The sequence below is a fragment of the Onthophagus taurus genome, chromosome 8, assembly GCF_036711975.1.
Source record: "Onthophagus taurus isolate NC chromosome 8, IU_Otau_3.0, whole genome shotgun sequence".
Taxonomy (NCBI): domain Eukaryota; kingdom Metazoa; phylum Arthropoda; class Insecta; order Coleoptera; family Scarabaeidae; genus Onthophagus; species Onthophagus taurus.
Genome location: NC_091973.1, coordinates 17,943,731 through 17,967,825, shown reverse-complemented (window position 1 = coordinate 17,967,825; position 24,095 = coordinate 17,943,731). Strand labels below are relative to the sequence as shown.

General features: G+C 34.4%; 3 protein-coding genes and 1 long non-coding RNA gene across 4 annotated transcripts; 2 read left to right on the top strand and 2 right to left on the bottom strand.

The window, feature by feature from the left end:
• Positions 1-4,440: 4,440 nt before the first annotated feature.
• LOC111413455 (uncharacterized) lies at positions 4,441-5,413 on the bottom strand. Its single transcript, XM_023044436.2, has 2 exons — positions 4,576-5,413; positions 4,441-4,511 (listed from the first exon to the last, which is right to left on the bottom strand). Exons 1-2 carry the CDS (start codon positions 5,411-5,413, stop codon positions 4,441-4,443), a joined length of 909 nt encoding a protein of 302 aa, XP_022900204.2.
• Positions 5,414-9,130: 3,717 nt separating this feature from the next.
• Positions 9,131-9,931, top strand: LOC139431322 (uncharacterized). Its single transcript, XM_071198970.1, has one exon. It carries the CDS (start codon positions 9,131-9,133, stop codon positions 9,929-9,931), a length of 801 nt encoding a protein of 266 aa, XP_071055071.1.
• A 110-nt stretch (positions 9,932-10,041) lies between these two features.
• Positions 10,042-10,428, bottom strand: LOC139431064 (uncharacterized). The gene is made up of 2 exons (XR_011641371.1): positions 10,361-10,428; positions 10,042-10,304 (listed from the first exon to the last, which is right to left on the bottom strand). It is a non-coding gene; the product is annotated as an uncharacterized lncRNA (long non-coding RNA).
• A 5,080-nt stretch (positions 10,429-15,508) lies between these two features.
• Positions 15,509-20,592, top strand: LOC139431062 (uncharacterized). Its single transcript, XM_071198631.1, has 2 exons — positions 15,509-19,887; positions 19,938-20,592. Exons 1-2 carry the CDS (start codon positions 15,509-15,511, stop codon positions 19,951-19,953), a joined length of 4,395 nt encoding a protein of 1,464 aa, XP_071054732.1. The 3' UTR covers positions 19,954-20,592.
• Positions 20,593-24,095: the final 3,503 nt, after the last annotated feature.

Below are 24,095 nucleotides of genomic sequence, written 5' to 3'. Positions count from 1 at the left end.
TAATAATTGGGTTTAATCTTGTTATGGATTTAGTCTTTATGGCCCATTACTAAGGTTTTATGTATAAAAAGTATTTCCCCATCGCTTTTAGTTTTTGAATTGTAATTGAGTTAATTTTCGAAAATCAACAATTTTAATGTTTAATCGATTTAGAGCTTATAAATAAAAAATAGTAATAATTGGGTTTAATCTTGTTATGGATTTAGTCTTTATGGTCCATTACTAAAGTTTTATGTATAAAAAGTATTTCCCCATCGCTTTTAGTTATTGAGTTAATTTTCTAAAATCAACAATTTTGATGTTTAATCGATTTAGAGCTTATAAATAAAAAATGGTAATAATTGGGTTCAATCTTGTTATGGATTTAGTCTTTATGGCCCATTACTAAGGTTTTATGTATAAAAAGTATTTCCCCATCCCTTCTGGTTTTTGTTATAATTGAGATAATTTTCAAAAATCAACAATTTTGATGTTTAATCGATTTAGAGCAGTAGTGTCCACTAATTTTTGATCAAAATCGACGTTTTATATGTCTTGCCAAGATCGACCAAAGGGTTTAAAGTAACCTTCCTTTTTTTTTGCTCTGAGGCCCAGATATTAGATATTTCAGATTCATGATTTTCTTGGCGATCGACGTTATGGACACCACTGGTATAAAATGTGAGATATATTTTTATCTAATATATTTTTTTGTATTTTAGGTAAGGCCAACACTCTAAAAGTATAGATAGTACCGATTTGTCTCAGTTGTGCACCAGTTAATGGTGCACTGAAATTACAAATACCTTCAAGAAAGTTATTTTGACCAGCAATATAATGACACCAACTACATTGATGTAGTTTAACTTTTGAAGACAATTCCTCAGTTTAGCAGGTAACAGTTTAATTTTTTTTCTTAAATTTTCATTTGAAATTCGGAATTCCATTTCTGAGAATCGATTCCGATGCTTTAAAATTAAACTCAAAAAATAACTTCAAAAATTAAAATCAAGTCCAAGAATTGATAAATTATGAATTCGAGTCGGCATCGGTATCAAATATACTGTAATCGAGATCATAATCAAGTCGAAATGGAAATCATATGATTCTGATTCGAGTCAGACTCTGATTCTGACTCGATACTTAAAATCGAGCACAAGAAAATTTAGAATCAAGCGCAGAATCAAGGCACAAAATTAAAAATGTTACTCTCGTTAAACAAGATTCGAAATAAATTCTCTCTGGAGTTAGATTGGTGGATATAAATTTAAATTATGATGAAAATAATTAAAAAGGATTAATTAATAAAAAGAAAACCCTTTAAACTATTCTTTTGTAATTAATTTATTTTATAAATGAAAAAAAGATCTTTTATTTTAATATAAAAATAAAGGTTTACAAGTTTTATTTATTATAAAAAGAATTCAAAATGTTGACCATTCTTTTCTAAACATAAGGTGATTCTTCTTTTCATATTATCGAAGACCTGTACAAGTTGCTATTCAGTTATTTGTTGAACATTGTGTCTTATTGCATCTTCCAATTCTTCTATGGTATGTAAACGGTTTTTGTAGACAGAATTAATAAATAAAAAGAAATCTAGGGGGTTAGATCGGGTGGCGTGGTGGACAATATCCTCTACCAATTACTCGATCATCATAAAATTCTTGAAGGAATCTTTCAGTTGCATTATCATGTTGAAAAAATCCTTCTTTCAATTCATCATCATGTAATTGTTCAATGAATTCTTGTAACAAAGCACCATAGATAACCACAATAGATGTGTAACTATTAATAAACTGCTTGCTCAGCGTTTTTAGCGCCATCTATTGGCACGTGTCCCCTAACTAATCAATTGATTATATATGCAGTGCTTTTTTTAAATTACATACACAATTATTTTTTAATGTACACAAAAAAGTGCTTTAAAATTTAGTTATATCACTGTAAAACTAATGAATGTATTGTACTTATAAGTTTATTTGTTTGAAAACCATAGTAAAATATAAGTACAATAGATTTTAATTTTACAGTGATATAGCTATAAATTTCACAGCATTTTTCTCAGTGCATATGTTTTATAAGTTCAAATGCAATAAAAAATGAAAAGATTTTTGATGAACTACCTTTTGTGGATAACATAAATTAACATTTTCTTTTCTATTATTTATTAATTCGACTTATTTTAATATATTTAACGAATTTGTACTGAAATTTCATTTTAATAAGGAAGTAGTATTACATAATTTAAAGTTTACTGGGTATATATTAAATGCATAATAAGTAAAAAAAAATATTGAAATACATAAAAATATATAAAATGCATATATATAAAATATATATAAAAAGCACCTTTAAGATCTACGTTTTTTTTTGTAAGTTATGAGCCTAATGGCAAATAGGATCATTACGATCTTTGGCGCGGATGTCTTTACCATTAAGAATTCTCTTTATACCGTTCGTCCAATTAAAAATACAAAAAATTAAAAATTCTTTTAAAATGTTGTTGACAACTTCTTGTGTATGTTCATAAACTGTGAAATTAAAGTTCACTTGATTTTTTAAATAATTATACAATTCGTAAAAAAACCTTTTTTGAAACATACACTGGGTAGTAAATGAATAATAATATTTAATAAATTTCTTGTGCAGTACATCAATTTGGTAGCCAAGGGTGCGAAATCTTTTTCTGACACCAAATCATGCCACTCTCGAATTTTGTTGCTGGATAAAATGTTCTGTTTGCAAATTTCACATTTGTAAAAAGAGGCAATTTTTTTGGCAAGAAAGCCACTACTATAGCCCACTGCAATTTTGTCAACATATGGCATATATGATACTGTTGGAAATGAAAAATTTTTATTGATTGAGGAGTATATTCTTCTTCTCCTACATCAAATGAAAGGAACTGGCTTACATTATTTAATAATTTTGTTCCACCCAGTGAATGACTACTAACGAAATTATTAATTAACAATGTTTTAAAATTTCCAATAAAATTAACTGGGGCCGGATTGACGTTTCTTCCACTATGTTGTCTCATTTGTCCAAAGAAATTTTCTATTGGATTTTGGTTTAATAGTCGTGTTGTTAAACTGGATTTACCATATTTTTTCTTGCAGATATTTGAAAATGCCCTCCAAACTATTTAACGTAACAATCCAGTTCTTGATGGATGGTGGTGTTGATCTGCTGCCTTTCTTATCTACAAATTTCATGGTAGACAACATCTTTTTAGCATTTTGCCAAAAAGAGAGATGAGGCGATTTACTTGTTGCTGCACAACGCAATGGTATGTTTGTGTTTAGCGCTAACTGACTGCAATTGACACTATCGAATAGATCATTGAAAAATTTAATTGCATATACAGTGTCTATTGCAGACTGGTCCAATTTTCGTCCATCTGCACTAGTTGTACCTGTGAAGTTCAAAATGCAATTATCATTCTGTAAATATTACTAACAATGCTTAAATTGCTACCTGACCGTACAAATACTGCCATTACTGAAGCTGCTGTATAACTAAACGTTTGGCTAGCACACGACACTTTCATTACTCGTATTTTACCAGGAATTACGTGGTCATCGTTCAATTTTGGCATGGCACGAAATTCACTGGATGGATTGTCAATGTAATATGCATCCAATATGTGTTGCTATTTTGCAGTATATTGTTGACCTTCTTTCATGTATGTTAAATTTTTTTAACTAAACGATTACGTATACCTTTTAGTAACTGTGGTGGATCATAAACATGAAAATACGTTTTGTCGTTTATTTTATAGCAATTATCACCACGCCATTCGGTACCTTGTCTGAGAGCATCTGCTTTAGAATTTGCTATTAGTTGATTAATAGCTGCAACATTTCCAGTACCTTGGTCACAGATGGTGGCTACAACGTCAAGTCCACAGTCACCAGTAAATAGATTGGTTAAAATGTTTTTAATATGCCGGACCAAAGTAAAAGTATTAGTAGCATTTTGACAAAAGACGTAACAAATAGTTTGTTTCCATTTATTATTTATACCCCTCAACATGAATACTAACGCAGTATTTGCAATTAAATTTGTTGATTCACTACCTTGTTCTTCAACCCCTATTATTTCTTTAGTATTTTTATTAAAAAATAAATGAGAGTGTATTTTCATTTCATCCCATATCAAAGAACAACATTTATCTTCTGGTTGCAGATTGCTCACATTCCTTAGTCTTTGAAAAATGGGGTTACATATATACTCTTCCACATCCAGAACGGTTATTTATGACAGTCATAAATAAAAGCCGGGGTGATTTTTGCCCGCTCGAGTACCTGAAAAGGTTTATGACAATCAGACAAGGACAGGGTTGAACTTAATTTTTTTTAAACTAAAATTTAATAAAAAACCAAAGTTTAGTTATAACAACTAAAATTTAATTATAAAAACTAGTATAAAAGTCAATGTATAAATGCTAAAATTTAATTATTCGTCGTCGCTATCACAGCTATCATAATTTTCAAAGCTGCTTTCATCGGAACTCTCATTTCCGATATCTATAATAAATCGTTGAATATTTGGCGATACATAAGAATTTTCTACGTCCTTTACGTGTTTTACGCAGTTCCTCAGTTGTAGCTGCATTATGTTTTCTAATATTTCGCTTTAAATTGCTACAGATTAATTCTATGGGGTTCAAAATGCAATGGTAAGGTGGTAATCGTAGAACTATATGTCCCGCTTCTTTTGCCATGCCATCAATTACATATTCGGTTGGAATGTCAACTTCATTGACTTTCGCTAACAGCTTATCTTTGGTAATCTTACCGTCCGGCATGACAATATTATGTTCTTGCATGTAGGATAAAATATATTCTCTTTTATGCCTCTTTGCAGGTTTGGGGTGTAACATTCGAAAATGATAACTTGTGTTGTCAAGAACGATTACCGACCTCTGATTTAATAAATTTGGTAATAATTGATTTTTAAACCATGTCTCAAACAACGCAGAATCCATGTCTTGGTGATAATCTGCAGAACAGTCTTTAATATTTTTTGCAGATAATAACAATCCCTTTTGCACCCAACCATTCTCTCCCCCTGCAAGAATAATAATACGTTTTCCTCTTGAACACGGTATCTTCAATGCACACTTATCACTACCATTGGAAAGGCCCTTTTTTATTACATCATGGGTATCATACCAAGTTTCGTCTAAATAAACAATATTCCACTTCTCTTCCCGATATTTCCTAATTTGTTCAATAAATTCCCACCTCCATTTTTTTAGCCGGGGAGTTTCGGTAATATGAGCTCGTCCGTCCAGTGATTTGTACTTAAATCCAATTGTTTGGAGATATCGCCGAAAATGTTCTTCAGAATAAGGTATTTCTATATGAAGTTCTTGTAATCTATTCTTTAAAGAGGCGATAGTAGGCACGATATTTTCCGAATACATATCGTAAATAACTGTTTTTATCTCCGTTGTGTAAAGCTGAGCGTCCACTAGAGCGGTAAAACAGCGCGGTGTCTCGAAGCGCGGCGCGGAACGTATGACTTTCGTCCCCTAACCGCTTTCAATTAGCGAGGAGTAGAGCGGTTTTCATTGTAGATTGCCTTTTCTGCATTTATAACCGAAACTTCCGCAAGCATGGATGAACTTGAAGAGTTGCTGGTTTTAGGAGCGTTAGTAGAAATGGAGGAAAATAATGAAAAAAAAAAGAAAGAAAAGAAAGCATACTATGTGGATACATGAGATAAATTTAAAACGATCCACATATGGTGAATTCCACCACTTATTTGCTGATCTCTTGAGAGACCCAAAAAAATTTGTAAGATATTTTAGAATGTCGCAAGAGAAATTTTACGAACTTCTCAACATGATTAAGCCAGATATTTCGAAAAGGAATACAACCTTTCGGCAAGCGATAACAGCTGAAGAAAGGTTAGCCACATGTTTGAGGTAAGTAATATTTTATTTAACTATCAATATATTATATTTACATACAGTGCTAGCGTAAAGTAACCCCCCCCCCATGTTTAACTTCTGAACAGATTGAGATATCAATATGAACAAAAAAACGTCAGTTTCTATATTTTATCAGCACAAATATTTACTTATGGAAAATTTTTGTATCACTTTTAGTTTTTCCGGAAAATGGAACAGCTTTGTTTTTTTAAATGGAACACCCAGTATATTATGGTATCTTTCGAAAGAATAAAACAATACGAATTGAACGATACCTCACAATCAAATATCGGTTTATTAGTTTTTTACATAAAAATTAAACAAAATGCGGAATTTCGCCGGAAAAACCAACGTATCTTCGTTGACTACCTGTCGAGATACAATGGGCCAGATAAATGGTGGACGGTCAGTTAAAGGTCGGTCTACGCTCGGATTAAGCAGGGTTAAAATCAGCAATTCTTTTAGAATGTTTTTATGAAACAATCAATACAAGAAAAGGATAAAAAGAAAGTTCTTTTTAAAACTTCTAAGAAAAAATTGTCATAACAACAATTTTAAAGTTTGTAGGTACTTTGAAATTTTGTATTTAAGGCAGCATGCAAATATTTTCCTTCATTTCTATCTTTGAATTCTACCCGACCAAGTATAACCAAAGAAAGGCGAGATCGAGGCGATAGAAGGCGATAGAAGGAGTTTAGAGCACAATATCGAAGCAATTTTAATATTCGCTCGTGCTGACAGAAATCTACATGAAACAGGGCGACAATTTAAGGAACGATTTCCTGAACATCCAATTAGTCGAAAATGTTTAAGAGAGCTTGTGAATAAGTTTTTGGAAACTGGAAGCGTCGAAGACGGCAAAAGAACTGGTCGTCAGATATTAACAGAAGTATTTAATGTGCCCATGATGTCGTCTGCTGCTATCGCATCAACGTGTGATGTGTTAAATATTTCCGCGTCGTTGTTGGAAGACGTGGAAATACTTAAAGAAGAATAAATATCATCCATTTTAAATAAAAATGCTTCATGAATTAACAGAAGATGACCCTGATATAGAAGAACAGAATTTTGTGAGCTAATGACAAATATGGTTGAACGAAATCGATTATACTTGAAACATATTTGTTTCAGTGATGAATGTACTTTCTTTTTGGGTGGAAAATTGCATCGGCGTGATGTTAATCCACATGAATATCGTGACGTTATCACTCAATTTCATTAGAAAGTAAATGTTTTTTTTCAAGACTTTTGCAAATTGTACAACAGAATTCTGACGATTTTGAAATGGAACTAGTGTTTCATCAAGACGGAGCACCTCCACATTATGCGCCAATGGTACGAAATTATCTTGATAAAAATTTTAATGGACAACAAGATCACCAGATCTGACACCTTTAGATTTCTTTTTATGGGGTTATTTAAAATCCAAGGTATATGAAATTCCGTTGGGTAGTATTGAGGATTTAAAACAAAAAATTATTGACGTCTGCCAAAATATTGATCACATGTTAAGCCGTGTGAGAGAGGAAACACTACAAAGATGGTACCACTGCCTAGAAGTTCAAGGTAATCATATCGAACAATTTACTTAATATTTGATTCTTAATAAATAAAAAATTCTTTTATTATTCAATAACAACACTAAGCAAATTTTTCAACCGTTACCTATACTAGCAAAATCTTTAATAAGAAAATTTCATTTCTTATATTGACTTTTTTTCTTTATAAATATTTTTTGATAAAATATGATTAATTCATAAATATAATATACTTCAAAACTTTTATTTCATTTCTAAAAAAAATAAGTAATTGAACTTGCAATTTTAAATCCGTCTTAGCTCGAGCGTATACCGACCGTCCACCATTTACCTGGCCGATTGCATTTCGACAGGTAGTCGACGAAGATACGTTGGTTTTTCCGGCAAAATTCCGCATTTTGTTTAATTTTTATGCGAAAAACTAATAAACCGATATTTGATTGTGAGGTACCGTTGGATTCGTATTGTTTTCATCTTTCGGAAGATACCATAATATACTGGGTGTTCCATTTAAAAAAACAAAGCTGTTCCATTTTCCGGAAAAACTAAAAGTGATACAAAAATTTTCCATAAGTAAATATTTGTGCTGATAAAATATAGAAACTGACGTTTTTTTGTTCATATTGATATCTCAATCTGTTCAGAAGTTAAACATGGGGGGGGGGTTTACTTTACGCTAGCACTGTATATACAAGTTATTCATTTATCGTTGATATGAATATAAGTTTTCTTCTGTCTGCGCTTGCGAATTAAATTGTTCGGATTGTCCAGTTGGTTGCAATTGCTGTTGTGAGGAATAACTGATGGACGATATGTGTTGTCCGTATTGAAATGCTTCTAGTTCCGCATTGTGAATAAGATTTGAAAACTCAGATTTTAATTTTAATTGAATATGTTGCGGTAGCGTCCTAAACGTTCCCTCGAGGCTGTCAAAATATTTTGAAATATGATCAGCCTCTCGAGATGGTGATGTTGAGATTATTTTTTTGTGTATATACATTTTTAATAATTCGGCAGCGGAAGTCGACTCTTCTGATTTGTTGGAAATAGGTGTACTCTTTCCACTAGTGGGCGGTTGAATTGCTTTTTTATTTGTATGTTGGATTTCTGAACCCAGCGCATTTTCCTCTTCGTTTTCATTTTCATTTATTGGAGAATCTACTATTGTGGATTCAGACGCTGGTGATTCAGGTTCTACAATATTACTAATTTGCTGCTCACTTTGTGTAAACATATACTGTTTCGCAAATTCCATTTGGCTCTCTAATCGCCAAGGCTTTATTTTTTTTGCAGCTTGGCCGCTTTTCTTTCTCCTTGCCGCCATCGCTTTGCGATAGCTGTCTCTCAAGGATTTCCAAGTTTTTTTACAGTCTGAAGCTGCAAATAAAATGTATCGCGATTACCTTTTCAATATATGGTATAGGAATATGTTTTAAATCAGTTTTTACTATTTACTTGTGCTGTCTTTTTTGTTTGTAACTGTCTGAGTTTAAATGGTACATTGAATATAACCATTTTTTTTGGGTTTGGGGTTTGGGTGAATATAATATTTATTTATGTAAAAAGAATTGTAAGCATTGCATACAATAAAACTCTTATTATTATAACCATTTTTTACAGATTTTTGGCAACTGGCGATACATTTTCAACTATATCATTCAGCTATAGGATGGGAGAGAAGTCAGTTCGAAGAATAGTTTATGATACTTGTGATGCCATTTGGAATAGACTGTCACCAACCGAAATACCACCACCGAGTCAAGAACGATGGCAAGAAATAGAAAAACAGTTCAGAACAATATGGAATTTTCCAAACTGTATTGGCGCCATAGACGGTAAACACGTTCTGATAAATAAACCGCATCACAGGGGCTCCTTGTATTACAATTACAAAGGAACTTGTAGTATAGTGCTTTTAGCAGTTACTAACGCTCATTCTAAATTTACCATGATAGACGTTGGCGCCTATGGGAAGAATAGTGACGAAAGTATTTTTGCAAATTGTAGTTTTAGTAAAACATTCCAAAATGATACATTGCATTTTCCTGCCAATAAACCTTTACCTGGATGTGATGAGAGTATGCCACATGTTATAGTAGGAGATGAGGCATTCCCTTTAAAGAAAAATCTCATGAGGCCTTATCCTGGAAGTCAGCTCGCTAATCAAGAGGATAAAAAGATATTTAACTATAGGCTAAGCCGTGCACGAAATACCAGTGAGAACGCTTTCGGTATTTTATCGAAGAGATTTCGCGTGTATCAGCGAAGGTTTGAAATAAAACCAGAATATGTCAACAAAGTTGTTCTAGCTGTCTGCACAATTTTCTTAAATCAGACAGTACAGCTTTATTGGCAGATATTCTCGAAGATAAATGTTCTAATTCCGGAAGTAATTATAATAATTGTTCATGCAGGAACGCATTTCGAACTTAGAACGCGCATGATCCACTCGGGGGCGTGCGCCCTCTAACGTTATCCGTCACCTTGATTTATTATCGGCATTATCGATCAATCGTTCGCGCGCGCCAGTTGAATTTAAATGTAAAAAAGGTGGTGAGTGACAATATATATATACGTAAGACAATTTTATCTTTTTATTTTCATATTTCTTAACAAAATTGAAATCAGCACCTCTTCTTAATTACCCAGCTTATTGCTGCGCGTACATTTATGGTCCTTCGAGCCGGATTCGGCATTTTGATTACCGGTTTTTGGGCAAATTTAACGCCTTCTCTTGTCAATCGCCATTTTTCCTCACGCCTTTCTTCACGTTTTTCGTTTTACAAATCTGAGTTTTTCATCGTCATCTCAGCAATTAAACCTAACAACCATTTCGTTTAAACCTGAAAATAATAAAACAATTATTAATATCAATATATTTTTCTTGTTTAGAGAAAACCTTTTTGACGTTGCGCGTTGTCAATCCTTCTTTCGGAATATCTACTTTATTCTTTATCACTTTTTAAATTCTCCCTTGAGAATCTATTCCCCTTGGAATAATTTTGATTTCTTTTACTTCCAAATTTTCTGGAATATTTTTCTTTTAATTTTTTTTTTCTTCTTAATTCTCCTTTTAGAATCTATTCCCCTTGGAATAATTTTGATTTTTCTTACTTTGCACATTTCTGGCATATCTTTCTTTTAGTTTTGCTTCATTCAATTCTCATACATAGTTGTTTCCAATAGCCCGTGCTCCAACACGCTCTTAAATAAATCGAAGTTTTTACCCGTTTGTAAGTGTATTTAAATAGTAAAGTAGTGCTCACCAATAGAGAAATCGTTAGTGCTCTCTATAAGTTTGTAAAATACTAATTAGAAGTGTCGTGAAATAGATCTACAGGCCCTGATGGTCGTAAATCTGTAAGTACATTATACATACGGGCGTTTTTCGCTAGACACTACTTCGGGTAAACCGGTGTCCTCTTATAAAAAAAGTGAACAAAAATAATATAAAATAAGCTGTTATTTTTCGACTTTAAAAATGTCAAACGACAAAAACGAAACTCAATCTAAAATTGAACATTATAAATTAATTGAACTAAAAGAAGCACTTTGCAAGTTAGGATTGGATGAGTATGGAAGTAAGGTTGAGTTAAAAAATAGGTTAATTAATGCACTGTCTGTAAGTACTGACGAAAATATAGACAATTTAGAAAATTTGGACGACTCAACAGATAGTATATGTACGGTAGTTCCAAATAAAACAAAACACACCAAAGTTGCCGCCTTAAACAATAAAACTATATTTAGAATGCTCAACAAAATTAAAGAGTTAGAAAACCAAATCCTCAACCTAGGAGTACAAATTACAAAAATGAATAAACGGAAAAATCAATCAAAGTTTAAGTGCTGTTTCAATAAAACTCGCGAGTCGGTACAATCAACAGGGAAAAATAACTCGGCGGTCGAAGATCCATCGAACAAGGCGTCAACCAATACCAGACGGCAACAGCTGCCTTATCATGGCACGGAGGTACGGAAGTCGGTACGAAACATAGACGAAACTAGGGTACCAAATTCGCCCTGCATTGCCCCAGAAGATAGCAAAGGGAGAATATTGCTACTAAGTGACAGCCACGGTCGCGATGGTGGCAGGATTCTAGCGCAATATTTAAACAACGATATAAATAAAAAATACGAAGTTTGCAATATATGCAAACCAAACGCGACGATGGCAAATGTAATACAAGATGTTCAATTGTTATGTGAAAATTTTAATAGGAATGATTATATTATAATTATGGCAGGCTGCAATGATATTCTTCAAGATAAAATATTTACTGATGATATTTATCTTAAACTTAGAGTAATTAAAGAGAAATGTAATCTTATTTTCATTGCTGTACGTTTCTGGGACAAAAAACCCACAATATGTAAAAAGATGTTTGACTTTAATTGTAAAATTAGTAAATTCTTGAAATCAATAGATTATACGGGAAACAGCTTTCTGGAAGTCAATGGGTTTCTTAAAACGTTAGACAAAACTAGGCATGGCCTTCATTTAAATATGAGAGGGAAATGGAAATTGTATGATTTTGTGGCTAAACGGGTATTATTGATATCTGGTTCGGGTTTAAATTTTCACCCACACCGCGTAGAGAACAATTTGTAGCAAAAAACCCTATATTAAATATACTGTACACAAATATTCGAGGCATTGGTAGTGGAATGGGGATGCTTGAGGGATACATTCAGGATAAAGATTTTAAAGTTTTGTGAATTACTGAGACTTGGCTAAAAGAGTATGAAAGCGTAAATGTTTCAATATCTGCGCTGTATCCTTGTTCTTGTTACAGTCGTCGGGTGCATATTCGTGGAGGTTGCATGATATTAGTGAGAAATGATATACCTTGTAAGAATCTTGATAGGCTGGTCTGCACTTCAATTGAAAAACATTTTGAAATTAGTGGAATAAAAATTCTAGACCTAGATATAGTCATACTTACTATATACAGATCGCCAAGTGGTGATATTGATGTTTTTGTTGAGAAGTTAGACCATGCATTGTCTTTCTTTCCTGCTTCTCAGAGAGTCATCGTTACGGGTGACTTTAATGTATGGTTTGGTACTGATAGGCACGATACGTGCTTGGTACTTGAATGTTTCAATACTTTCGGCTTTATCCCATTGATTGAAACGGCAACACGTGGAAAAAATTGTATAGATAACATTTTTATTAATTTTGACTCCACATGTGTTGAAGCAGTAGTAAGTGACCAGTTGTCTGATCACAACAGTATCGCGGTGAGGTGCACACTAAATCAGGAGTCACGGTTGAATAAAATTACTTGTAGGCCTATGACGGAGAGAGGCAAATTTGTCTTTTATGAATCTGTGTCAAATATTGACTGGGACTTTGTTTCCTACAATGACTTGGATATTGACAAAAAGTTTCAAATGTTTTTGAGCGCTGTACTGGAGGGCTTTGAAATGGCTTTTCCCGTGAAACAGGTTGGTGAGAAACAGCTGGGGTCCTCTGATAACTGGTTTACTCCTGAACTATGTATGCTACGCAATAGGCTAAATGTTCTCAATACAATTTATAAAGTAATGAATACTAACGAAGTAAAAAATATGAGAAATATAGTCCATGCTCAATATAATAAAAAAATTAAAGTAGCTAAAATAGAATATAATGATAGACTTATCAAGGAGTCTCAATGTTCAGGGAAAATAATGTGGCAAATTATTAATCAAAATCGGCCCAACACCCTTAATAAAATTAAAGCCGAATTTGACCCTAACGAAGTTAATGATTTTTTTCTAAATGTACCCGTTGATATAATTAATAACTTAAATGGCTCCCATTTAGAAAATAAATTTACTTATTTTCTTAATAAAATTGACGCAAAACATTGTAGTTTTTCATTTGGGAAAGCATCTTTTATTGAGGTACGTGACATTATTGATTCTCTTAAGCCAAAGTCAACTAAAGATATATATGGCCTAAGTGTAAAATTAATTAAACAAGTTAAAAATTTAATAATTGAACCTCTTACTAAACTTATTAATTTTGCTATATGTGAAGGAGTATTTCCAAATGCTTTGAAAACAGGTTTAATAGTTCCCGTCTTTAAAAAGGGAAGTCCTGACCAGTTAGAGAATTTTAGGCCAATCTCACTCTTGCCGGTGTTCTCGAAGATATTTGAAAGGGTGCTGAGCAGTAGGATTGCTGATTACTTTGAGGGTAATTCCTTGTTTGCTGCCACACAATACGGATTTCGTAAGGGTAAATGCACATCTGAGGCAATAGCTGACTTTGTTGAAAGAACTGTTGAATGCTTTGAACAGGGGCAGTATCTTGTTGGAAGTTTTTGTGATTTGAGTAAAGCTTTCGACTGTGTACAACATGACCTTTTGATTGAAAAATTAAATAAATATAATTTTGATAATCTCAGTTTGAAACTAATCAAATCTTATCTTACAGGTAGAACTCAAACTGTTAAATGTGGAAATAGCTTTTCAGAAAAGAAATTAATAACCGTGGGTGTCCCACAAGGGTCAATTCTGGGACCGTTATTATTCTTAATTTATATCAATGATCTTGCTCAAAATATAAGTCAGTCGGATGTAATAATGTACGCCGATGACACAACCATAATAAACTTTGGAAATAACCATGAAATGACACAGTCGAAGGCGCATACTGCACTAAATAATGCCGAAATGTGGTTTACGTCGAACAAACTGAAACTAAATACTGAAAAGACAACAGTTACTGCTTTTTCAATGCGGTCTACCTTGAATTCTGATTGTGTTAAATTTCTAGGCGTTTATCTGGATCCTAAATTAATTTGGGACAAACATATCCAATATGTATTTAATAAACTATCTAGTAGTATATATCTGCTTCGTCTTTTAAGCAATAATGTGTCAAAACAAGTATTAAAATGTGCGTATTTTTCGCTGTGTCAAAGTATAATGACATATGCACTCCTGGTTTGGGGGGGTGCCTCAAGCTGCGATAGAATATTTCGACTTCAGAGAAGAGCAATAAGAATTTTAGACAACTTAAAATACAGAGATGATTGTCGTAACTCTTTCATAAAGCAAAAAATTTTAACCTTCCCGGGATTGTACATCCTGGAATGTGTGATCTATGTCAGGCAAAACCTTCACAAGTGTGTTACTCACGATAGTGTGCACGGATATGAAACTAGGAATGGAGCACACTTGATACCTAATTTCTGCAGGCTTACCAGAAGTCAACGCCATTTTAATTTTGTGGCAATAAAATTTTTCAATAAAATTCCTGCAGAAGTTACAAGGCTATCACATAGGCTTTTTAAACTAAAAATGAAATCTTTTCTTATTCAGAGGGCTTATTATTCGTGCCTCGAGTATTTGGATGATGTTGTAAATGTGGGTGATTTTGAACCTGTTATTAAAATTAATTAACGATCAGTTGTTATGCTGTGTTTGTTACGCCGTAGATTGTTTGTTTTATTTCAAGTAGTTTTTAACATGTATTGTTTAATATGAATTATGACAAGTGTGACATATTATAATGTATTGTATACTGAAATATCGAGCATGAATAAAATTATTATTATTATTATTATTATTATTATTCCCTTGAGAATTCATTCCCCCTGGAATTTCATTTTTTTTTTTTTTTTCTGGGAATTTATTGCCCTTGCAACTTAAATTCTTACCGCAATATTCTTACAATAGAATATATTATAATTTTCATTTTGATTTTCCCTTTATGGTGTTTCCCCTTGGCTACCTCAATTATCCCCATTCATATTAACTTTCCTAAGTCTCCCTTGAGATGGACAAGCTTACAAAATTAAAGTAACGACGAAGTGTTTTCCAAAATCGTCTTACCGAGGCTCGAGACAGTGGTCAAACTGCTTCCGATGATTCCTCTCTACAGCTCATCTTTCTTGAACAAGCCAAACGTGCTGATAAAGCTTACGACGAATTTACAACCATTCATAATCAAATTATAGGACTTATTGAAGAAACGGACTTTGATGATCAAGATAAAATTCGCAACGATGTTGATACGGCCTATTTTACTATAAAAGCTCTCTTTCACAAAATGCAACAACCCGATGCTTCCGATTCTGTTCCAGCTCCGTCTACGCCTAAATTAAATAAAATTGTCATTCCGACTTTCGATGGAAATTATAAAAACTGGCCGATATTTTTTGATTTATTTAGAACGTTAATTCATGAAAACGATTCCTTGTCACCAGTGGCAAAGTATCAATATTTGCTTACTTCCTTGAAAGGAGAAGCGTTTAATTTGTTAAAGGGCCTTCCCGTCACAAATGAAAACTATTCCATTGCCTATACCACCTTAAAAGGAAGATATCAGAACAAGCGTCATTTGGCTACGCTTTATTTTAACGAGATTATAAATTTAAAACCTGTTCATGATGAATCGTCCAAGTCTTTCCGACATTTTATTGATACCTTCAAAGAGAATGTTGAAGGGTTCCGATCGCTTAAGTTTCCCGTTCAACATTGGGATTTTCTCTTATTCAATCTTCTTCTTCTGAAGATCAACACCGCAACAAAGACGAAATTTGAATCCGAACACGCGTTAGTTGAAATTCCAACGTACACTCAATTAATCGATTTCCTGGAAAAGCAGGCAAAAGCTTTGAATTCAGTTTCACTCACGTCAAATGAAAAAACTCACCTGAATCAATCAAAATCGTCTCAAAATATTCGTAACAAGCCATCCATCAATCTGAAGGTTGAAGAGGCCACAAAAATTAAATGCGTGTTGTGTTCCCAATCACATCCATTATATCGATGTTCAACATTTTACGCAAAATCTGCAGCCGATAGATTATCATTTGCCAGAGACAACAACTTATGTCGCAATTGCCTTAATAACTCGCATCAAACAAATAGCTGTTCATCTAATCATCGTTGTAGAGTTTGCCATCAAAAACACCACAGCTCTTTACACTTCGATAATTCTAAATCGTCATTGGTTCACGTCGGAACTACAGCCTGTGATGTCAGTCAAACCTCCGACACTACAAATCAACAGATTATTTTACCGATCGCCTTTTTGCAAATCAAAGATCGATTTGGTACATTACATCTCGTTCGAGCCTTAATAGACTCAGGAAGTATGTCCAACTTCATTACAGCAAAACTTGCTAAAAAACTTCGTTTACCTCGGACTCGAAATACTTCATTGGAAATCAGAGGCCTTAATTCTATGACTTCTGTATGCAACAAAGGAAAAGTTAAATGTTATGTTCAACCAAGCCACACGTCACAACCGTCTTTTGATTTTGATGCAATAATTACACCCAACATATGTTCTGATCAACCCACTTATCAAGACATTCAAATGGCTTATGAACATCTAAAAAACTTAAATTTTCAAAAGGAATTTAAATCGAATCTTAAAGAAGTTGATTTACTTCTGGGTGCGGAATTAGTACCTCAAATCCTTACTAGTGGTCGTATACGAGGAGGTCCCAACGATCCAGTCGCAGTTGAATCCGTTTTCGGTTGGTTGCTTATGGGACGTTCTTCATTATCTTCATCGACACCAACATCAACTTGTTTGTCAACGATAGCTTCTTCATGTTCACTTGATCATACGATACAAAAGTTTTGGGAAATTGAGTCAATTCCCGTGAAATCTGTATTCACCCTGGAAGAAGAAGCCTGTGAAAAACATTTCCGAGATAATTATACACGTACGACTGGTGGTAGATTCATCGTTTCCTTACCCTTCAAGTCCAATAAACCTACACTGGGAGATTCCTATCAAACTGCTCTCAAAAGATTTAAATCCTTAGAAAACCGTTTGCTTAAAAATCCTTCTTTACATGACGATTACATATCCTTTATGTCTGATTATCTTTCCTCCGGTCACATGTCTTTAAATACCGTCAACTCACCTCTTCCCTCAGCCACATACTACATTCCTCATCATTGTGTAATGCGCGCAGAAAGCGCATCCACCAAACTTCGTGTCGTCTTCGACGCCTCGGCGATATCTTCGAATGGGAAATCGTTAAACGATAACTTACTGATTGATCCCAAGTTACAACAGGACATCGTCAAGGTTTTATTTAATTTTCGATGTTACAAATTTGCCTTCACGTGCGACATCAAGCAGATGTACCGCCAAATTTTGATTTCCCCTCAAGATAGGAATTATCAACGAATCCTTTGGCGATTCTCTCCTCAAGAGCCATTACAAGAATTCATTCTTAATACAGTTACATATGGCGTATCATCGGCTCCGTTCTTAGCCCTGCGCACTCTGTTGGAACTGGCTAATTTATATATTAATGAACATCCTTTAGCTGCAAATATCTTAAAAAATAATATCTACGTTGATGATATCGTCACTGGGACAAATTCCATCAAAGAAGGTCTTACCTTACAAAAGGAATTAATCACACTTTTAAAAAAAGGAGGTTTTGAGCTGAGGAAGTGGGCCAGTAACTGCAACGAAATCTTACGATCGGTCTCGGAAAGCGATATACAAACTCCAATATCAATGGACTACGATGAAATATCCTGCGTCAAGGTTTTGGGACTACAATGGGACCCCAATAGCGATATGTTTCACTATTCCTATTCTCCTCGTCCCTCACTTTCCACAAAACGATCTATTTTGTCTGACATTTCTCGCATCTATGACCCTTTGGGCTTTTTAACCCCCTGTACCTTTAAAGCAAAATGTTTTATTCAGCAACTTTGGCAACTGAATCTTGAGTGGGATGAAATTCCTCCATATCACATTGCTCAAAATTGGCAAGATTTTAGAGTTAAATTAAAATTATTATCTAACTTACGTGTACCACGCTTAATAATTCCCGATTACTCAAACTCAATCCAACTTCATTTGTTTTGCGACGCTTCGCAAAGTGGCTACTGTGCGGTAGCATATTTTCGATGTGTTACACCTCAATCTGTGACGACTTCTTTTATCTGCGGTAAATCCCGCGTAGCTCCTCTTAAAACTCTCTCAGTCCCTCGACTTGAGCTTTGTGCAGCGGTATTGCTCGTCGATATTTTAAAAATTATTCAGGAAAATCTATCTCCTGAAATTAAAATAACCTCTGTTACCGCCTGGTCAGATTCCCAGGTTGTTTTAAATTGGGTAACTTCTTTACCTCACAAATGGAAAGTATTTGAATCTAATCTGGTGAGCCACATTCAGGAAATATTACCTCCAACCTCATGGAAATATGTCCCATCGTCGGACAATCCAGCTGATTGTGGTTCCCGTGGTCTGTTTCCGGACCAGCTGTCCTCATTTAATCTATGGTGGAACGGCCCCACTTGGCTAATCTCTGATTCTTACTCTTGGCCATCTCAGATCATGTGTAATCTAAATGATCAAGAATTGATCAATGAACAAAAACCTATCGTAGTTAACTTAATAGAAAATTCTACAAACTTTATCGATAATATACTTACTAATATTTCATCTTTATCAAAGATTAAAAGAATTGTAGCTTATGTGCTGCAATTTATACTTAGAACTAGAAAACAGAAGTCCTTATTCTCCGTTTCATTGTCTCAATTTGAGCTCCAAAAAGCTCTACACGTTCTTGTTAAACATGTTCAGCGTGAACATTTTTCTGAGATCTTTACTGCTATTCTCAAATCTAAAAAACTTCCAAAACCCATTCGTAAACTCGTTCCTTTTCTTGATCGGGATGGGTTGCTCAGGGTGGGTGGACGGTTAAAACATTCTGAAGTGTCATACGAACAAACACATCCGTTATTATTGCCACGTGATTCTCGGTTGAGTGAATTAGTTATTGAAGATACTCACCGCGAGTTTTTGCATCCTGGACATCGTACTCTGCACGCACTTCTGGCTCAGCAGTTCTGGATTCTGTCACCGCGACGAGCCATTTCCGGATGTATGAAATGTGTTCGAGCTGATCCCAAGACGCAGATTCCATTGATGGCTAATCTTCCCAGTTACCGATTCTCTGAGCTGAAAGCCTTTTACGTATCTGGGGTGGACTTTGCCGGTCCAATATTTACTACAATGCATCGCTCTCGTGGCGTACGGTCTGTAAAGTCGTACATTTGCGTTTTTGTTTGTGCGTCCACTAAAGCCGTACACTTAGAGTTAGTTTCAGACTTATATACAGACGCCTTTATCGCTGCTCTCCGACGCTTTCTATCTCGTAGAGGACATTGCTCGATGTTATTTAGCGACCAAGGAACAAACTTTGTGGGAGCTGACAACAAACTTCGTGAATTGGCCGCAGCAACTGGTACCTCCTTTGGGATCAACTGGCACTTTAATCCTCCCGGAGGCCCCCATTTCAATGGATTATCTGAGGCGGGAGTAAAATCGGTGAAAAACCATCTCACAAGAGTTATCGGAGAGCAGATACTTACATTCGAAGAAATGTACACCGTCTTAACACAAGTGGAAGCAGTATTAAATTCAAGGCCGTTGTATCCGATGTGAGGTGATGCAAATGACTTACAACCCTTAACCCCCGCGTATTTTTTAGTTTTAGGTCCACTTAATTCCGAATTACCGGAACCTAACCTTACAAAACGACCGTTAAATCGTCTTGACCGTTGGAACCTAATCCAAAGGATGGTCCAAGATTTCTGGGGGCGCTGGCGTGACGAGTATTTGCACACACTACAACAGAGACACAAATGGTCGGAAAATTCTCCAGGAATTAACGTTGGAGACCTTGTTGTTATAAAACACGACCAAAAACCGCCATTTCAATGGACCTTTGGGCGTGTATGCGACATCCACCCTGGCCAAGATGGACTCGTTCGCGTCGTATCTGTTAACACCACCAATGGCGTTTTGGTTAGACCTGTTTCAAAGATTTGTTTGTTACCAAAAAAGAATCGTGATAATTGTAATTAATTTATACTTAATCTATTCGTTGTACTCTTCGTTTCATTATTTTGTTCACTAGTCACTTTAATTGTTGTTAAAATTATATTAATTTTGGTGGGTGAAATGTTCATGCAGGAACGCATTTCGAACCTAGAACGCGCATGATCCACACGGGGGCGTGCGCCCTCTAACGTTATCCGTCACCTTGATTTATTATCGGCATTATCGATCAATTCTTCGCGCGCGCCAGTTGAATTTAAATGTAAAAAAGGTGGTGAGTGACAATATATATATACGTAAGACAATTTTATCTTTTTATTTTCATATTTCTTAACAAAATTGAAATCAGCACCTCTTCTTAATTACCCAGCTTATTGCTGCGCGTACAATAATGCTTTGCAAAATATGAACAATATTGGCGGTTCCTTTGCTGGGGATGGATATAAAGTTAGGGAAAAATTTAAAAATTATTTTTCAAGTCCAGATGGGTCTGTTGAGTGGCAAAGTCGTGCCGTCACACAGGGAAGAATTGATGTGAAGTGATTATTATTTAAATATTTCAAATATAATAATATTAATAATTGAGTATCACTTGTGTAAATTTAAATTTCTAATTACCAATGGCATTATTACCTGAAATATTTAACTTTGTCCCAATTTCCTCCCACGAATTTTCTTTGACCAGAATATTATGATAATTTGGGTCCGACAGGTCATACAATTGTTTGTACTCTTGTACTAACACTAAAAATTTTTCTTCGACCATTTTTGCATCTAAACTGACATAAACCTGGTACTGAAGTGCGAACGCGTCGATACTTCGAAGCGATTATTTGCCCCGAAGACGACAAAACTCCTAGACAGTGTCTACCAATTACGTCATATGGTGGCGCGGCGCGACTCAATACCGCTCTTCGATTCTCGGAGGAGAATTGGAAAAACCGCGCCGCGCCGCGCCGCGCTGTGCGGCTTTACCTTGCGCGGCCGACCTAGTGGACGGAGATACATTTATTTCCAATAGTTCTTATAAAAACCGCGCCGCGTCGCTCTTTCCGCGCTAGTGGACGGTCAGCTTAAGTATCCGGAATTCTTTGGAAAAGCTGAGAAGCTTTAGTGGGTCGAACGCTTGCAGTTTCTCTATTCTCCAATTGCGCAATGAATCTACGTACCGTTGTTACAAGTACCCCTGTCAATTCACTGGTAACTTTACACACAGCAGAACAATCCTTTTCTTGTAATTTTACGTAAACGTTAACAACTATTCTTTTACTGTCTTCGCAATAAGACTGTTTTGGCGAAGTATTCGTAGATGGTGACTCGTTTACCCAAGGACGAAACATTTTCTTTTCTTACGATACCTCTCACGTGCCCTTTAACAAAATACTCATCGACAATCTCCCCTGTCCTCTTTTATAAGTAGTTTCCATAAGCTATTTTAAAGTGTTTCTTAGAAAAGAATATTATTTTTAGGAATGTCTAAATAATAGAATAAAATTTTAAAGAATCTAATTATCCTCCGCCCACTTTTGTAATTAGACAATGCATGCCTTCTCAAAACATTTCTTAGAAAAAATATGTACTTAATATTAGAAACACAACAAATAAAAGATTAATGAGTATTTGTATATCACCCTATTATTGTTCTACAATTTGCAAGTAAAGGGTGTTCCTTAATGCGGCCCTGAGTGAGGAATCCCAGCATGCTACAATGGGAAACTACCTGTTACAACCCCGTCTTTGTTCGTTTTACAACTACAGTAGGAAAGTGACAGAGTCATAAAAACCGACCGAGATGTGGAAGAGTATACCTGGTTGTACAGGAATTCTGGATAATAGAATACTCATCGTTTTAGCACTGGGTAGTGCAAAGAATTTTGACAATACCTTATTATTTGATGTACCATGACCATACGAATGATGCAGAAGTTCTTCTTTTTGGGGCTACTTTCATAAACAATTATCAGAATTGAGTCCCGAAATCATGTGTTGTACTGTGTAATGTGATGACATAAGGTATCGTAATTCACTACATTTTCAGGGAACGTCTCTCTAAATTCCTCTACACAAAGACCTGTTGAATATTTCCATACCCCATTTTGGTCGTTTACTCCATTTCGAAGATAAGATCGGAGAAGAGTCTTTGAAACTTGTCTTCTTCTAAGGTGAACGGCATGATTTAACCTAAAAATAAATATATCAACGAAATTTATACCAAACCGATTTAAAATAAAATAATTATTTACCTTATAGAAAAATCACAATCGAATTTTTGTCTTAATAAAGACAGATAATATTAAGTAAAACCGCAATAAATTCAAAATGAAATATTGAAAACACCGAACGCCAAAACCAAGAACACGACTCTCAGAAAAATATAATATACTATAATAGAAGCATTACTCCCCACTATTTTTCCCATTATGTTGATTTCAGCGTCATCTCGCGGAATGAGTTACCCTAGTTTAGTTAATCCGCGAAATTTAAATAATTTTTAATTTGTTTTATTTATATTTGCTCAACATTTTTATCAATAGTCATACTTTTAATTCGTTAAGAAATCTATTAGCTCGTCTTAAAAACTCCAGTCAATAAGAAGAATTTAAAACTTCGTAACGAATTAAAAGTATTAACAGTGATCAAAATTGTGAACAATTTTATAATGTAGAGGAAAGGTTCAAAAATAAAACATATTTATGTATGCAGAAAACTCATTTATTTATTTTTTTTAATGCATGTTTCTAGCTTGCCTGGGTTGTTAGGTACAACAGTTTGTTTACCTTTTAAAATGTGATTAATTTAAAAAAAAAAAATTAAATAATATTAATTTTATAGATATTTAAAATATAGTCTATAATATCGTCTTTGTAACACAAAAATGTGAACGTGACATTTCTTTTAATTAATTCTTTAATGTATAACAATAAATAATTCCTTTGAAAATTGTGTTCTAGAACACTATATATTATGTCGAAACATTTTCTTAAAGTGTTGGTGTACAAAACACCAACTTCGCAGTACCATATTCTTTGGCAACTAAAAATTTATTTTCAATACTGTTTCTATTAGGGCTTCTTTTGACAATATGGGTAATGCAGTATTTACATAGATTCTTTCTTATTGCTTTACGTGCCACATAACCTGCAACATATGAAAATTCCTTAATGGGAGGTAACTGATATTCTTCTTCCTCAAAAACATTACTCCCCCTGCATTCATTTAAAAAAACTGTTGGTTTTAACAAATACCATCGCTACTTATTTCATCTGCAAGTAGGTAAAAAAATACAGTGTAATGTATAGTAAATAATTTTTATTTATAGTATTAACTTACTGTTTCGCGCCATCATGGAGATAGTAGCTGCCATTGTGTGGCTAAGTACCTGAGCACAATGGGCTACTTTCATTTTCTTCATCTTTTCCTCCATGATGTGCTCTTCTGTTATTTTGCGAAGAGCTCGGAGGTCCCCACTACATACATCAATGTAATAGGCATTTTTTATATGGGTCCATGATGGTGTTAATTTTTTATTGTCTGTCTCCCATATTAAGTTTTTTTTTAATAATTGGTTTCTAATACCTTTGAGTAAGTATGGTGGATCGTAGAGCACTAGCCTACTCTTATTATTCACTGTAAATGTGCATGCTGCATATTCAGTTGGTGACGAAGACATTAAAATTTTCATAGCACCCTGATTGACTGCTCCTTGGTCACTCACCGTCCCAATCCACAACTATCTAATTGTAGTATAACGTCTTTTATTAGTTTTGAAAGTATGCTACTGTTGACGCCGCCACTTGAAAACATATAT

Excerpts from the sequence above, each read along its gene's own strand:
- LOC111413455 (XM_023044436.2), bottom strand. The coding sequence starts at position 5,413 with ATGTATTCGGAAAATATCGTGCCTACTATCGCCTCTTTAAAGAATAGA. Across the intron at positions 4,512-4,575 it reads AGCTACAACTGAGGAACTGC|ATATCGGAAATGAGAGTTCC; the intron begins GTAAAACACGTA and ends GATTTATTATAG.
- LOC139431322 (XM_071198970.1), top strand. The coding sequence starts at position 9,131 with ATGGGAGAGAAGTCAGTTCGAAGAATAGTTTATGATACTTGTGATGCC.
- LOC139431062 (XM_071198631.1), top strand. The coding sequence starts at position 15,509 with ATGCAACAACCCGATGCTTCCGATTCTGTTCCAGCTCCGTCTACGCCT.